This window comes from Phoenix dactylifera, chromosome 1 (genome assembly GCF_009389715.1).
Source record: "Phoenix dactylifera cultivar Barhee BC4 chromosome 1, palm_55x_up_171113_PBpolish2nd_filt_p, whole genome shotgun sequence".
Taxonomy (NCBI): Eukaryota; Viridiplantae; Streptophyta; class Magnoliopsida; order Arecales; family Arecaceae; genus Phoenix; species Phoenix dactylifera.
Genome location: NC_052392.1, coordinates 7,676,337 through 7,694,614, shown reverse-complemented (window position 1 = coordinate 7,694,614; position 18,278 = coordinate 7,676,337). Strand labels below are relative to the sequence as shown.

Below are 18,278 nucleotides of genomic sequence, written 5' to 3'. Positions count from 1 at the left end.
AAGTCACGGGGAATAGAAGAAAAAATAAATGCTATTGATCAAGTAGTAAAAATATATATATACTAATTTCACCACCAGTGTTTGTATTAGCTCTACCCAAATTCCTGGGAAACTTTAGTAGTTAAAGATTAACTGCATAACAAAATAATGTCAGTACATACAAATATCAAGATTGGCATACAAAATATAAGAATGGTCAGCTGAAATAGCAGTTCATAACCACGTGGTTGCACACACTAAGAATAAAAATATGCCAGAGTATCTGCGATGTAAATTGGAACAAGGATAAACAATCAGTATTAAGACAAATACATGTGCAAAATGTAGTTGCAGCAAAAAGTTTTAAATCTAGTGGATTTTACCGGAATTTAGGCTGGTCAAGATAACTGCCACAGGCTACGAATTCCATAGGTTTGCCAGCCTCGAAAAAAGTAGGATACACATAATGAAGCCATGGAACTTGCACCTCCATCCTGATGCTATTTAACAATGTCCCATCTAAATTCATGAGCAAAATAATCTTAGACACCATTTGAGAATTATAATTGTTTTCAATCAAGATACAAGCACAATTCTTTGGAATGAGGTGTAGGAACCAATTATTGACGAGCAATCTTGAGAGGTCAGCAAGTATATATAGTAGCACATATGCCTCACTAAAGTTACCGATGCCAGGTCATTTATTCATCATTAATGACTCATCATTTGGGGAAAGTACAAAATCAAGCAGGAGCGCTGAAAGAAACAAACTTTTTTCTTTTTTTTTTTTTGGGTGGGGGTGGGGGGTGGGGGGGAGTATCACTTCAGTATATTGAAGAATCTTTTTCTTAATTAGAAAATACAAAGACAGGTTTCTCTCATGTCAAGTACTACAAATTCTCATCGAAAAAAAATAGTTATTTCTTTCTATAAATAACGAACTCGACCTCATATAATCATGCATTGTATAATCAAAAAATAAGTTTCTATTTTAATATGGAAAGAAAAGATAATATACAGAATGGGTAGAAAGAGCCCATCCCTTGGCTAGTGCTGTTCTAAGAAACTGGTGTTGTCGCTGCCTAAGTGCCCACCTTAATGTTTTCATCAAGTTTGACTATTGAGGATGGTATTGATTTAGAAGATGTAGAAGATCAACACAAACTACCAACTTGGAAAATTTAGTACTAATTCATAAATCAATACCATCCTCAGTAGTCAGGTATTGATAGTTTGGTGCTGCTGCCTAAGTTGATAGATGTTTAATTTTTTTTTCACCTTTTAGGCCACCTAGAAAGTCTGGATTCCAAAAGTGATGCCCCAGTATTTTTCAGAAAAAAAGAATTTAAATAATAAACATCTCTGATAAGGAATCTAAACTAAATAGGGCCATCCTACTTGAGATTATTGCTTATGAAGGTGCCAACCAAACTATTTACCTTTCACGGTTAATAGAATGCACTTGTGTGTTAACCTTGTGTTGACTTGATTTCTTGAGAACCAAGTTAAAATTAGATTCAAGTTTGCCAAATTAAGTAACTATTGCTAAGCTAATCTTTTTTGGATTGTGAAGACCTGAATTAAACTTAATGAAGTCTAAGCTAGCAATTTGAGACCTCAGCAATTAACATGCCTAGTGGCCCTAGCCTAGATCATACACACTACATAAGACATATTTAATACAGGTATTTGACCGGTTAAAAGGTATTTATATCAAATGCATCATATTTTACCCATTAATTAATGATTATTTATAAATTTAAAATTTAGGAGATTTTTTTTCTAAAAATTACATTTAAATAGATCAGCTATATAAGTTGTGTATTATTTGATTGATATTGAAGGGAATGTGAGATAATGATGGGAGTTGTTACTTTGAAAGAATCCAAGTTCCTATGAAATTCTACTTAAAAATATCTAATATACAAAACATGAGCCCATGGTACAGCACTTCCTTGTTAGGTGGTAACTCAAGGTCCCACCATACATTTAAACTTTATTGCTTGGGAGCAGGATGAAGAATTGAAGGATTTCTTTTTTTAGAAAAAAGGCATAAGATATCAAATAGAAAATCTGCAGAAACAGGCCTGGGCTAGCAGCCCTACCTCAAACGCCAATATGAACCACCCCGAAGTCACTAGGTGAAAAGAAACAAAAGCAAGCAAAAATCCATAGAGTGGGTGGGTTGCTAGTTAGTGGAGGCCCATGCTACGGCCACATACTGGTCACCAATCAAATAGTGGATGGTCAAAGAGGCAAGAACCAAAATCCCTTTGACCATTCACTTTTATATAGATATTAGGTTTATCATTTTAAATTTATCATTATTGGGCTGTTTCGACCTTTGGATGCCTTCCTAGGCATTAATAGTGCTCAAACTGGGGTTGGGTCAAAGCAGGTTTCCAAGCAACTCGAGCCAAGCCCGAATCCAAATCAGCCCAACCCATGCCCAAGCCTAGCACAATGGGGATGAAAGTGCTCTAGGAGGGGAGAATGGCAACAGGTTGGGTATGGGTCGGGTCGGCCAACACTTGTACCCTCCTTGCAATTAAAAACCCTATACCAATACCCGCCCCTTACCCATCTCAAGCCGAGTAAAGTAGATTGGGCAGGTTGTGGCTAGTTGAGTCGGGCAGACAAGACAAGTCAGATCGGGTCGGGTCGGGTCGGGTCGGATAATTATAACTTATAGCTGTAATTAATGAGATTATAGCTACTATATAAATGGGAGAAGCTTATAGCATATTCTCTTATGACTCAATTTTTGATTTAGATAGAGAAAATCCTAGTATACATCAATAACTACAATATATTCTAATTAGAAACATTCATACATAAGTCAAATTAATTGAGGGCTTAGAAACAAAATAAACAAAAATAATCGACCGCTGTGATTTTCATAGAATATATATGTTTTCTAAGTTTCAACAATAATAAATTTCTAAGTAAAAAGAGGGAGGGACAACTAAGGTGAATAGGGCTATGACGGATATCATCTATCTAGGAAACCGAGAGAGGGGGTGGATTAAGGTTATATTATGTCGAGTCGGGCTCGGGTCAGGTTTGGGATGAGGCATACTATTACCCGTGCTCGACCCAAACCCGCTTTAGGTATTATATCTAAAACTCATACCCGACTCCGAGTTTATACAAGTCGGGTAAAATCCACCCCATTCAAGTCAGGCCGGGTCGAGTACCTGATGAGTCGGCTAAAATTGCCACCCCTAGGGGAGATCTAGAAGGGAATGGAAAAAGGGAGAAAGAGAGAGATGGGAGGCAAAAAAAGGCAAGGGAGGGGGGCGGGCAGGAAAAGGGAGGGGAGGTAAGTGGGAAGTGAGAGGGCGATGAGGGGGGGGAGAGAGAGAGAAAGAAGAGACGGGAAGTGGAGAGGGTGGGTTGAGGGGAATGGGGGTGAGAAGGGGGAAGAGAGAGAGAGACAATGGAAGTTGAAGAGGAAGGGTGGAGAGAGGGGGACAGGTGGGAGGAGGGAGGGGACAACTGGGGTGTAAGGGGAGAGAGATGAGAGGCAAAGATGGAGTGCAAGGTGTAAGGGGATTAGGCAATGGGTTGAGCTCGAAATCGGGCTTCAGGGTGGGCTCAAGCTAGGCCTGATCTTCACTTGAGCTCTACTGCCCGATCCCGAACCTGAGCCCAAACCCTTTCAAGCCAAGCCTAAAGCCCAACTTGTAGCTAGCCCAGTTTGAGCCCTATTCTAACACTAAGCATTAGGAAAACCTTCACTACCCATCTGCCACTTGCAGTTTTTTAACACATTTGCAACACTCTAATACAAAGCACTCTAATTAAATTTCGAAACAGAATTTCTTAAAACAAACATGCTAGTAAGCTTTGTTAAACACCGCATTATAAGAGTTGTGGAACGGCATTTTGTTGGACCCAAATTCGATAGGGCTCCTCACAGTAAGAAAGATTGGCTGAAAAAAATTATGATGCCGCTAGTATCAAAAATGCAATCACATTTAGAGATTGGTTCAATCCTCCTTTGCAACCAAGTCAAAGCACAACACATACAATTTATTAAGTTTTACTTATAAATTGAAGAATTATGGCTGCACTCATAACATTGTCATTGATTACTTTTCCTATTCTTCAAGAAGTTTCTTCAAATCTTATAGGCTATTCCCAAGCTCTGAGTGTCCATCTTCAAAAGTTGATTCCCAACTAACTTATAACAATGACACAAACATTTTTTGGCGATCTGCCATTTAAAGAAGACAGTAGTTGAGTGAAGAACCAAGGAATAGTTCAAATAGTAGCAAGAAAATACCTATAATACATGATGTCATAAATCTGTTAACTATTCTTTTCACTATCAAATTATGTCCAATAAAAAGAGCCAAAATTGCTGCAGCACAACCACAATGATCCAACAATGCTAGATAGCATGCAATTATAACACCGTTCTTACCCCAATTACATGATATTGCCTTTTGAATCATTCTCATTTTTCCACATTCTATATGAGATGGCACTCCGCTATTTTGTGAATCAGACATTTGATGGACAAAAAACCAAATATAAAATCGATTCTGAAAATATTCAAACCGTTCCAAGTTATACTTAGTGCATCTGCAGAAACAATTTCAGTTATGAAGTCTAATGCATTTGAGTTGATTAGCACACTAAAGTTGAAAGTTCGTTGTTCTGTGATGATGTTAAAAAGAAAACGGGATCTATTAGTATTACCAAGTTGGACATCAAATCAAGAGATGTTTAAAAGTAAGATTTACTCTCATGTCAATGTTTCTTGAGGCCTACCAGCTCGATAAGTATACTATTTTTTTCAAAACATGTATCTCATCATAGAAAAATCACTGAAAATTAATAGTATATAAACTATGTAAGAAAAATCACTGAAAATTAATATTATATAAAGTATAAAGTATAAACCATGTACTTCAATGAACAAAGAAATGATCCAGATATAGTTGCAAACGCCAAAATAATACTTAAAAGAAGTGTGTATAGCTGCTTACGGTCAATTTCAGCCAAAACTGGCCAAAACCACCAAAAACAAACAGTTTCGGTCGAAACTAGCCGAAACCACCAAAAGGTCCAAAACCAAACAATTTCAGCTGAAACTGCTAAGGATCTTTTTTTCTCCCTATGGGATTCGGGCCGGACGACTCCAAAGCCATTTCTAGGTGCTTATGAATATAGACCTAGCTCGGCCTGTGATCCTATGATTTTGCTGGTTGTACTAGCTCAATCCATGAATCCAATAAGATTTTCAGCCCAATCATCCAAAAATATCCTAAAACTAATTGAAACCCAAGATTAGGGGTCAGTTTCAGTTTGGGCTTATTAGCCAAAATCAATCAGTTTCAGCCAAGATAGATTGTTTCAGCTGAAATTTCAAACCTATACAAAGTTTTTCATAAACAAACATGCTACAATGAATATCTCAAGTTGCATAAAATTTCAATGCTAATAAGCCTAATTATAAAAAAAAAGAAATACTTCAGCAAGGATGAAGTGATCATCATTATAAAGATAAAATAAAGGATAAATGGAACTTATCTATCCAAATCAATGGAGCAATGACATACCTTCTAAAACTTGAATAATGATGTTATTTAGGTAAATATGAATGTTGCCTCTTCCCAAAAACAAACTTTCAGGTGCACATACCAAGTCTTTTACACAGCGAGCTGCATCCTGAGACAGCTATATAAAACACAAATAAAATCACATAAGAACATTCAGAATGTTCCAATTAGGTAGGTGATGCCACTCTCAAACTTGAAATTAGATCACTCAATGGATAGATGAGAAAGAAAGAGATTGGATTTGATTTCATCACATAAGCCTCTAAAAGAGGGCAGGCCTTGGCACAATGATAAGGTTGCTCCATTCTAACTTGGATGTCATGGGTTCGAAACACGAAAACAATGTCTCCACACATGGGGTTAAGGCTGCATACGTCTGACTCTCCTCAGACCTTGCAATGATAGGAGCCTCATGCATTCGAATGCCTTTTACATAAGCCTCTAGAACAAGATGGAAACAACCAACTTAAGAGTATTACTGCAATGAGTAGCAGTTCTAAAGGAAAGAGACTATTGTTACAAGGCCTGATAACCTTAAGGCTGTGTTTGGTTAGATAAAATCCGAATATAGGAGATGGGATAGGAAAGATAATAGCTTATCATGCCAAACAAGTTGGCTTTTTACAGAACAAAATATTTCTAGTCAAGATGGGATAACCCATTTTTGCAGAATAAATCAATTTCTTATCCTGTCGCCTTTGTATCAAAAGTTATTCTTCCCTTTCCTATTTTCCATCCCATATTTTATTTTTTAATTATTATATTCATCCATCTCCCTTCCATTATTACTCCAATTGGAAATCAAGCAACCCAATCCTCGGAGCACGGGATAAGTACCTTTCTAAAGGTATAATGAAGAACAAGGATAGCTATCCACCTATCCGCTACACATTCCATAACCAATCGTAGCCTAAGACTCATGTTTTATTTTTGCCTTTATTAGATGTCATAAAATTCTCTAATGCCACATCTTACATCCTACTTGCCACAGATCGATGATGCCATGTATTTCCTTGTCGCTACGTAGAATGGAGTTAAATTGCCATTAATCTAATTCTTCCATACACTACCTCTTTTTCCCACATGGCACAAATTTAGATACCATGTGCCCCATATTCTTGTTACAATCCACCTCCCTACTACATGGCATGCAATTAAATTGTGCCCATTCCCAACTTTCTTATATCAAACTACTCTTGCCAAAAGGTTTAAATACAAAAAGCCATGTGTCAATTCTTCAATGTAGCACAAGCCAAAGCAATCACGTGGCTAGGGTTATAAATGATTTTAGCTGCTCATGAACAACTCAAGATCAACTCAATTGAGGCTCAGCACAATTAGAAAATGAGCCCAACTCAAATAGTTTTTGGAGCTCGGTTCACATAGTTTTTGGAGCTTGGCTCTTAATTGAGTTGAGCCTGAACATGGTTAGATTAGAGAACCAAAAGGAAGCTCAACTCAGCTCAGGTTAGAGCTGATATGAGCCAAGCTTGAATAGGGTATGTCAAACTCAGCTCAAGCTTGAGCCTCCCTTATATTTTGAACCAAATCCATGCAGTGTGACATTCGTCTCAGCTCGGGGGAAAACACCCGTTACATGTGGCAAGTCTAGCAACTACAAAGACCACCACTTGGTTGACCAGCCTGCCCTCCAAGTCTACAAATAAGGAGAAGGGGGTGATGCCAAAATGAGTCCATATGCATTCCCATACTCTGCATTCAAGAAGAAAGTTCTGGGGAAGGAAAGCTAGCTAGTGTTCATGTTAGGAGTATGCTTTAGAAGCCAATTTGGCAGACGCATTGTAATTGTTCTGGAGGCATGAAATTTGTATTTGATCTTTCATCAATTAATAAAATCAGGCATTTTGTTCATTCATGTTATTATGTGTCTATGAATCGTCCTAGGAATTAATAAAATAATAACATATATTCTCAAGAGTTGAGAATTTAAGGCATGTGTAATTAATAGTTAATTCCTGAATAGTTCCTGATCGATAGATCATCACGAAGGACGGTGATCGATCCGATGAGATTAGTGCACAGATCACTTTTCTTGATGGACGAGTCTTAAGTCCATAGTGTGGGGGCACTAGGATGATTGTGCAAGTGCTTGTTAGAGAACAAGGGTACTGAGCGTGACCAAAGCAAGAAGTCACTTGGATGTCTATCCACTCGTCAGTGACTTACTTGATGCTGCAGTTGTATGACTAGTACTTAGACCTGCGATGCCTCAGCTAATCACAGTGAGGTTGCTGCAGTTTGACGAACACATAAATATGGGCCTTAAGGATCCTTGTGGTGCAGATTGGCTGCAGTAAGTTTACTGTCGGATTAAGGTTGCATCTAGATGGGATTATCGACCTTAATAGATTAGGAGTGATCCTATGTGATTTATTAGACTAAATTCGAAAGACCTTGGCCATGGCAGTTCTGGAAAAAGAGTTTTCCAATCTCAAACTTGAGTCAAAAAAATCTAACATAAGATAGACGATGGGGTTTGACGAGTTATCCATAACCTTCGTCATGTCAGGATCCATGATAGAGGTACTGTATCATACGCTAACTACACCTAAAGGTTCATCCCTTTCGTTCTGCTGGGTTGTCACTATATGCTGCTAGGTGTCACTAGTGGATTGTGAGACTCGAAGGCATTCACTTGGTGATCAGTGAACCCTAAGAGTAGAGTTGAAATCGTTTCAACCCATTGAAAGAAGTTTCGATGATATTATAATAGAGATCATAATATATCTCACTACCAGTCAGAATAGAACCTACGGAGTCACACACATTAGAGGTTTTGATCGTTCTGACGGTTGGATTGCGATTTAAAAATCGCAATTAAAATTGAATGTCAATTGGATTAACCCGCTAAGAGTTAGTGAGTTAAAGAAAGAAGAAGGATTTGCAATTAGATTGCAATTTAATTGATTTAATTGGACCTAATTAAATTAGGCTTAACCAAGGTACGCGGTACCGATTGTACCGACGTACCGGTAGGCATCGGTACCGGTACGGTACCGAACCAAACCGAGCCGAACCGGTACGGTACCGATGGGACTAAAAGCCAAAAAAAATTTGGAGCCGGTACGGACTGATCAGTACGGGCCGGTACCGGCCGGTACGCGCCGGTACCGGCCGGTACGGTTCGGTACCGAAATATGTAGTTGTACCGTACCGGTAGGGTCCGATACCGGTATGTACCGGCCGGTACGGAAGACCATGGGCTTAACCTTATTGGATAAGGATGGGAAGGCCTAATTAATTAAAACTCCTTATTAGATAAGAAACTTAATTCATAAAGTCCAATTTGAGTCCTAGTTAGATTAAGATTCACATAAATCAATTTAGAGGACACATTGGGTTCTAATTGGATTAGAATTCAATTGATCAGGTGGGACCATGTAAATCCTAATTGGATTAGGTGACCTACGCATGGAAGGAAGGGAGAGAGCCCTTCCTTCATGCGTGTCGAGCAAATAAGGAAAGGAGGGGCGTCCGCCCCTCCTTCTCACACGCACAAAGAAAGGAGGGGCGTCCGCCCCTCCTTTCCTTTCATGGTCCCCACGCCATGTGGAGGGGCGGATGCCCCTCCTTATTCACGCGGATTGCCACATGGCACGAGCACGCCCCTTGGATTCTCTCCAAACTCTTTTAAGTAAGGGTTGTGACAGAATTAAGTAAGGGGTGTGGCTGATTTCAGAGAGATGAATCAAGAAGTGATTGATTGTTGAAATTATTCCTTGTTTGTGTGGGCATGAGATGCCCATTTAAAGGGACCAGGCGTGAGGCATAGAAGTATTGAAGCCTCCTTGCAGCCGCCACCCTCTTCCCTTCTCCCTCCTTGGCGTGAGCAAAGAAAGAAGAGGCGTCTTCTTCTTCTTCCTCCTCTTCGACCTTCGTCATCCTCCTTCATCCTCTCAAAGTAATCAAGGAGTTGATTAAAAGGAGAGGAATTCAGCCATCAAAGGTGATCTCTGCAAGAGAGCTAGCACCCCAGTGAGATCTTGGAGCGATCTGTACCTCATGTGGATATATGTAGAGGCCAGACACTTGTGCGGCTTCGAGCGATCCAAAAATCCTACGATCATCAGATAGCGGTGAAGTTCTACCCGCTCAAAAGTAAAAATTAATCTTTATAAATTCTATACAATTAGGAATTGTAGTAGATCTGAAATTAATCTAGTCTTTTAATTTTAATCTTCCCTTTAGATTTCATAAATCTGAGTTAGAAAACTCTAGAAAATTTTTGAAATCTACGTTTCCTAGAACGTTCATGAGATGAACGACCCCACGCATGTCTTTCCGCTGTGATTGTCGCAACGTGTGCGGGGGTAATCCGACAGTGGTATCAGAGCCGCGTTTATAGGATTTAGATTAAAATTGATAGGCTTGATTAGGATTTAATTTAGATCTGAAAAATTTATATGCTTGCTGAAATTTCTGCATGCTGAAATTTCTGATTTCCGCATGCAGATTTTTGTTTGAAAAATCTATATCTTGCATGATTAATTTTAATTACAATAAGATTGCAATAATTAAAATCATATCTTGCATCATCAGAATTTCAGTTGATAGCATATTTAATTAAAATTTTCAGATCTAAAATTACATAAGAAGTATTTGACAAGATTCAATCAAAGATTCATAATCATAAAAGATAAATTTCTATTTATGCCTATGCTTAAAAGAAAATTGATATATGCATGATATGCATAAGATATGATTAAATCATAGAATAATGTTTATTAAAGGATAATTTTGTTTAGGATTGTGCTTAAAAAGGCAAATTAATATATGCATGAGATGTATATATATGTTAAGCAATTTTTACATAAGATGTGAATAAAAACCCAGATAGGTTAGGACATTTACATAAGATGTAAACCTAAACTAATATGCCATTTACATAAGATGTAAACACATATGCTAAGGGTTTCATATTCACATAGGATGTAAACCTAAACAATATGACATTTACATAAGATGTAAATGCATAACATATGAAAGCAGTTTCATATTTACATAAGATGTAAACCCCATTCGATACCTAAAACCTCCTTAATCAGTCAAGAGTGAACGGTACATTGAGCTAGCCATATTTGATTAATTGATCTAATTGGTGTCTAGGAAAGCATTAAAGGTGGTTACTTAATTAGGATCTTACTCTCTAAGTAAGGAGAGCCTCCCACCTGCTTACCTGGCTAATTGATCGATTATCTCCTATGAATAGCTCAAAGTTGGAATCACTAAGACTAGATTACCTAATATTAAGTCTAGAGGTCTTCCACCGTAGTAGAGTTGCTAAGGTCTTTCCGGCGTTAATTTGTCTCGGCCGGACATAGTGAGCAAATTGCATCGGAGGGCTGGACCTCTCTATTAGCATGAGATGTTGTGGGGTAAAGATGGGGTTGGGGACCAATAACTGTTACGTGAGGACCTAATGATGACTTTACTTCTGCAGAAATTATGGTGGGTCTGACTTAACCAAGGAACATGACCAATAACTGTTAGGTGAGGCCCTTATGACTTGGAGACCAAGTTGGCTACAATTTGCTTATAAAGCATTGTACAAAGAGTTGTACACTCATCGTTTATGTGTCACCAATAACTGTTAAGTGAGGTCAAGGTCCGCCGTACCGGTACCGGTCGGCGTACCGGTGGCCGGCCGGACCGGTACGGTACCGGTCCGGTTCGGTACGTACCGGCCGGTACGCGGTGGTTTCAAAAACCACAGCGCCGCCGTACCGGCCGGTACGCGGTGGTTTCAAAAACCACAGCGCGCGGCGCTGTGGTTCTATAAAAAAAAAATCGTACCGGTGCGAACCGGCCGGTACGGGCCCGTACCAGCCGGTTCGGATAAAAAATCGGGAAATACCGATTTTTTATCCGTTCCGGTACCGGTCTACGGCCGGACCGGTACGTACCGGCCCGTACCGGCCGGTACGGCATTCCATGAGTGAGGTGGCATGTAAATTGGTGGGACCGTAGCACCCCACTTAAAACCTAGAGTCGCAGGTTTCCGTTTTTCTACTAGAGGAGTGTAGAAGATTCGAAAAAATAGTGGGAGATGTTTGTTTTAAAAGTTCGTAAAACAAATAAAAATTCAAATTCAAGTACAAAACTCTAACTAGAATTTTTACTCTCTGCAGATAAAAATGTCAGCCTCTAATTCTTTAACCTGCATCCTTAAGAACAACCGATTGACCGGACCCAATTATAAAGATTGGCTCCGCAACTTGAAAATTGTCTTAAGTTGTGAGAAATTAGGGTATGTACTAGACCATGACGCCCCAGTGTTACCAAATCGTCCGAATGCTGAGCAGCATGAGACGCATGCTAGGTGGATGGATGATGACAATAAAGTTAGGTGCTATATTTGGCATCCATGTCCAATGAACTACAATGCCAGCATGAGAACATGAGGACTATCAGAGACATATTGAATCACTTGCAAGAGTTGTATGGTAAACAGAGTCGCACAGCTCGATTTGAAGTGTCCAAGAAGCTCTTCAAGGCCAAGATGCGCGAAGGGCAGTCTGTCCATGATCATGGTCTGACCATGATAAAGGACTTGGAGGAGCTTGAGAAGCTCGGCATGAACATGCACAATGAATTGCAAACTGATTTGATCCTGCAATCTCTTCTTCATATGGGCAGTTTATTGTAAACTACCACATGAACAAGATTGAATGCACCAAACTTGAATTGTTAAATATGTTGGTAACAACTGAGGGAACCTTGAAGAGTTCAAGGGGCACAGTTCTCGCTGTCGAGTTGACTTCTACTTCTAAGAGAAAGTCTACCTGGAAGAAGAAGTCTGCAAAGAAGCAAAAGACCGAGAAGAAGCCAAAGAAGGATGTTCCAAAGAAAAAGGCCGCAGACAAGGGAAAGTGTTTCCATTGCAACGAAGATGGCCATTGGAAGAGAAACTGTCCAATCTACATGGGGAGTATAAAGAGCAAGAAGGATGACATGCCTTCTGAAGGTATGTCAGATATGCTCATTATTGAAACTAATCTAACGGTTGCTTCTACTTCCAATTGGGTTATAGATTCTGGTTCTAGTGCTCACTTGTGCACTACTATGCAGGGTCTAAAGGAAAGTAGAAGACTTACAAAAGGTGTGGTAACCCTCCGGGTTGGCAATGGAGCAAGAATTGCTGCTATTGCTGTGGGCACCTACCCTTTACGATTACCGTCTGGATTTAGTTTGATACTTAGGGATTGTTATTATTAACCTGTTGCTAGCAGAAACTTAATTTCTGTATCTTGTCTAGCACAGAAAGATTTTGAATTCAATTTCAATAAAGACTATTGTTCTGTTTATTTGAGAAATAAAATAGTTCCACATGGTTTTATGATTGACAGTCTCTATCACTTACATTTGAATGTGTCTGTGAATATATCTGAACAAACAGTGAGTACTATAGAATCTAAAAGATCTAGAGATGAGATAAATCAAAAGTATTTGTGACACCTCAGACTTGGTCATATAGGAGAAGACATAATAAACAAATTGGAGAAACATGGACTTCTAGGCTCATTGACTTCCGAGTCATATCCGATTTGTGAATCCTGCCTTCAAGAAAAAATAGCCAAATTACCCTTTGTAGGACACGGGGAGAGGTTCACTGAAATACTTACCCTAGTACACACTGATGTGTGCGGCCCATTCGATGTGCAAGCTAGGGGAGGTTATTCTTACTTCATAATATTTACCGATGATTGTTCTCGGTATGGGTATGTGTATCTTATGAGATATAAGTCTGAAGCTTTTGAAAAGCTCAAAGAGTTCAGATATGAAGTAGAAAAATAAACAGAAAAACTCATTAAGGTTCTTCAATCAGATCGAGAAGGCGAATACCTTAGTAGAGAATTCCATGATTATCTTAAAGAAAATGGTATAGTTTCACAATGGACCTCTTCTGGAACACCTCAGCTCAACGGAGTGTCAGAGAGGAGGAATCGGACCCTATTGGATATGGTCAGGTCCATGATGAACTTTACTGATTTACCCTTATTCCTTTGGGGAGATGCCCTACTTTCAGCAATTTATATATTGAATAGAGTTTTCTCTAAGTCTGTTCCTACCACACCGTATGAGATATGGCATGGTAAAAAACCAAGTCTTGGTCATCTCAAGATTTGGGGATGTCCGGCCCACGTCAAGCGACAACAGGCGGACAAGTTAGAGGCTAGGACAGTTAGTGTTTGTCTTATAGGATATCCTAAGAAAACATTAGGATACAATTTTTACGTCCTAGAGGATCACAAAGTGTTTGTGAGCCGACATGCTGTTTTTCTGGAAAAACAGTTTATCCTTGATAAAGGCAGTGGGAGAAAAATTGAGCTCGAGGAGAAAGTCTCTGAAGAGCAACAAGCCACTATACTTATAAAACCTATTCACATTGAGCTAATACACGCAGAACCTCCTCCACCTCGTAGATCTAGTAGGATTTTCCATCCTCCTGAAAGGTACTTAGGTATGCTTACAGAGGAAGTAGAGGAAGTATTCCTCGTGGAAAATAGGGATCATTCTAAGGATCCCAATAGCTATAACGAGGCGATGTTAGACATCGATTCCGAGAAATGGTTGGAAGCGATGAAGCCAGAGATGGACTCCATGCATACCAACCAAGTCTGGACCGTAGTAGATCCACCAGAAGGTATAGTACCTATTGGATGCAAATGGATCTACAAGAGAAAAATAAGTTCAGATGACCAGGTGGAGACCTATAAGGCAAGGCTAGTGGCGAAAGGTTATAGTCAGCGTGAAGGCATTGACTATCAGAAAATCTTTTCATCTGTAGCCATACTGAAGTCCATTCGAACATTGCTTGCCATGGCAACATATCATGATTATGAGATATGGCAGATGGATGTGAAAACTGCTTTTCTAAATGGATATCTTGAAGAAGATATCTATATGAAGCAGCCTTTGGGTTTCACTTCCAGTGATGGTGATCACAAGATCTGCAAACTACAAAGGTCCATCTATAGACTAAAGCAAGCATCTCGAAGTTGGAACACTTGTTTCAACGATGTAATCAAATCGTTTGATTTCATCAAAAACGAAAAGAAACCATGTGTTTATAAGAAGGTTAGTGGAAGGGCTATTATATTCCTCGTATTGTACGTGGATGATATCCTCCTAATTGGGAATGATATTCCCATGCTTACTTCGGTCAAGGTATGGTTGTCTAAGAAATTCTCTATGAAAGACCTTGGGAAAGCATCCTACATTTTGGGAATTAAAGTCTATAGAGATAAATCTAAAAGGATACTTGGCCTGTCACAGAAAATGTACATAGAGGAAGTGCTGAAGAGGTTCAGCATGGAAAACTCTAAAAGGGGATTGTTACCCCCCAGGCATGGGATTCATCTCTCCAAGAAGATGTGCCCCAATACATCAGAAGAGATTCAATGCATGAGCAAGATTCCTTATGTTTCAGCTATAGGAAGCCTCATGTATGCCATGCTATGTACACCACCTGATATAGCACATGCTGTGAGTGTCACAAGCAGATATCAGTCGAATCTAGGTAAAGAGCAGTGGATAGCTGTGAAGAACATTCTTAAGTACTTAAAAAGAACTAAGGATATGTTCTTGGTCTTTGAAGGAGGATCAGAATTAAAGGTAGAAGGATACACAGATTCAGACTTTATGACTGACATTGATGATAGAAAGTCTACATCAGGGTATGTGTTCTTGTGCAATGGTGGTTCGATAAATAGGAAGAGTTCCAAACAACCAATCATTGCAGATTCTACCATGTAAGCTGAGTATATTGCCGCCTCTAAAGCTGCAAAGGAAGCATTCTGGTACAAAAAGTTTGTTGAAGAGTTAGGCGTGATGTCATCAGATGCCATCACACTCTACTGCGACAACAATGGCACCATAGCACTGGCTAAGGAGCCGAGGTCTCACCAGAAGTCCAAGCACATACAGCGACGATATCACCTGATACGCAACTACCTCGAAAAGAAGTATGTAAAGGTGCAGAGAGTATACTCCACAGATAACGTAGCAGACCCATTCACTAAGCAGCTGAGTCAGCAAAAGACAGAAACACATCTTGAGAAGATGGAGCTTAGATATATGTCTGATTGGCTTTAGTGCAAGTGGGAGAATGTTAGGAGTATACCCTAGAAGCCAATTTGGCAGACGCATTGTAATTGTTCTGGAGGCATGAAATTTATATTTAATCTTTTATCAATTAATAAAATTAGGCATTTTGTTCATTCGTGTTATTATGTGTCCATGAATTATCCTAGGAATTAATAAAATAATAACACATATTCTCAAGAGTTGAGAATTTAAGGCATGTGTAATTAATAGTTAATTCCTGAATAGCTCCTGATCGATGGATCATCACGAAGGACGGTGATCGATCCGATAAGATTAGTGCACAAATCACTTTCCTTGACAGACGAGTCTTAAGTCCATAGTGTGGGGGCACTAGGATGATTGTGCAAGTGCTTGTTAGAGAACAAAGGTACTGAGCGTGACCAAAACAAGAAGTCACTTGGATGTCTATCCACTCGTCAATGACTTACTTGATGCTGCAATTGTATGACTAGTACTTAGACCTGCGATGCCTTAGCTAATCACGGTGAGGTTGTTGTAGTTTGACAAGCACATAAACATGGGCCCTAAGGGTCCTTGTGGTGCAGATTGGCTGCAGTAGGTTTACACGGATTGCCACATGGCACAAGCACGTCCCTTGGATTCTCTCCAAACTCTTTTAAGTAAGGGTTGTGATAGAATTAAGGGGTGTGGCTGATTTCAGAGAGATGAATCAAGGAGTGATTGATTGTTGAAATTATTCCTTGTTTGTGTGGGCATGAGATGCCCATTAAAGGGACCAGGCGTGAGGCATAGAAGTATTGAAGCCTCCTTGCAGCTGCCACCCTCTTCCCTTCTCCCTCCTTGGCGTGAGCAAAGAATAAAGAAGAGGCGTCTTCTTCTTCTTCCTCCTCTTCGACCTTCGTCATCCTCCTTCTTCCTCGCAAAGTAATCAAGGAGTTGATTAAAGGGAGAGAAATTCAGCCATCAAAGATGATCTCTGCAAGGGAGCTAGCACCCCAGTGAGATCTTGGAGCGATCTGTACCTCGTGTGGATACCTATAGAGGCCAGACGCTTTTGCGGCTTCGAGCGAACCAAAAATCCAACGATCATCAGATAGTGGTGAAGTTCTACCCGCTCAAAAATAAAGATTAAATTTTTATAAATTCTATACAATGAGGAATTGTAGTAGATCTGGAATTAATCTAGTCTTTTAATTTTAATCTTTCCTTTAGATTTTATAAATTTAGAGTTAGAGAACTCTAAAATTTTTTTGAAATCTACGTTCCCTAAAACGTTCATGAGATGAACGACCCCATGCATCTTTCCGCTGCGATCGTCACAACGCGTGCGGGGGTAATCCGACAGTTCAGTATTCTGCTTCAACTTCTCCTGCAGGACTCCATTCCTAGGGAATTGATATCCTTATCATTTTGTTTACTTTAATATATTTTTCTGCTTGCTCTTTTTATCCAGCATTCTTGCATGTATCACAAGACAAACTCATTAACCTGAGTGTCCTTTATAAAAGTTAAATTAATGATTTTTTTGGTAGTAAGACTTGAAAGTGTGGTCTCCAAAACTGTTTAACTCAGAAAATGCCAAGTTTTTGAAAGAGACCCATTTTCATGCTTGAACCCGTTGACTTAAAGATGGAGTTAATCCCTTTGGGTAAGTATGGTCCCATCAAAAAGGCACCATCCAATTGACGTTTCTTTTTATGTTTGGACATAAAGTTCAGAATTGTGAGCTTATGATGCTTAAATAAATGGGGCCTCTTTGGACAAAATCTATATATTGAATAGCTACAATAGGAAATTTTGGGTCCACCATCCACAAGGGTCTTGACCATGTCCCCCAGCAACACCAACTTAGTTAAAATTTGCGAAGCCTATAATATGTCATTGACTATTTATCACAACCTAGGACCTCACCCAAAAGGCTAGCCAGAAGGTATTTTTTGGGTTTCTTAATCATGTATAAGTACCCAAGATCTCCTCGGTGAATAACTGATGTGGGACTAAACACATGCCCACACGGATCCTCACATACTCCCTCTGTTCAAGCTCTGACGTCCTCATCAGGCTAAGGGTGCAAATCCATTCATATCTAATCACAAGCACCACGATAGGCCTATGGTCAGCCTCTATAAACTCGTGTTGCGGTGTCCCCTAGACCACATAGGCCATAGGCCAAGTCCGCTCCAATACCATTTATCATAACCCAGGACCTCACCCAAAAAGCTAACTGGAAGGTATTTTTTGGGTTCTTTAGCCCTGTATAAGTACCCAAGATCTCCTCGGTGAATAACCGATGTGGGACTACGCACACGCCCGCACAGGTCCTCACACTATTATTAGGTTGTCATCCATTTGAACTTGTTGAAATAACTTCATAACTTCAATCTAGATCCGCTTGGTCTATGCTCCTCTTGTTTCCCAGTTTAAGCCCTTTCGCTGACTTTCTCACACATCCAAAACACATCTCGGTATATACTTTGTTACTTCTAAGCAACCCAAGAGTTACCACACATATTCTATGTCTGCTATTCTTGTGCACATGCAATCTTACCACATAAAAGTACGCCAACAAATTAAAGATGTTATCATTGAGGTCTTGATAGCCAAAAAAAGGAGGGGAAAATAGCATACCCAATAATGTTG

At 39.5% G+C, this 18,278-nt stretch overlaps 1 protein-coding gene across 3 annotated transcripts in view; it reads right to left on the bottom strand.

Moving 5' to 3' along the window:
• LOC103724228 (squamosa promoter-binding-like protein 9) overlaps positions 1–18,278 on the bottom strand; it is a 37,979-nt gene that overhangs the window by 10,588 nt on the left and 9,113 nt on the right. For all 3 annotated transcript variants that reach the window (XR_005511407.1, XM_026800420.2, XM_008815422.4), the window contains exons 6-7: positions 5,550–5,667; positions 363–498 (exon numbers count right to left, since the gene is read on the bottom strand). Coding sequence is in view for 2 of the 3 variants with exons in the window: in XM_026800420.2 (XP_026656221.1) it covers positions 363–498; positions 5,550–5,667 (254 nt within the window). In the remaining variant the exon portion in view is untranslated. The remainder of the gene's footprint in view (positions 1–362; positions 499–5,549; positions 5,668–18,278) is intronic.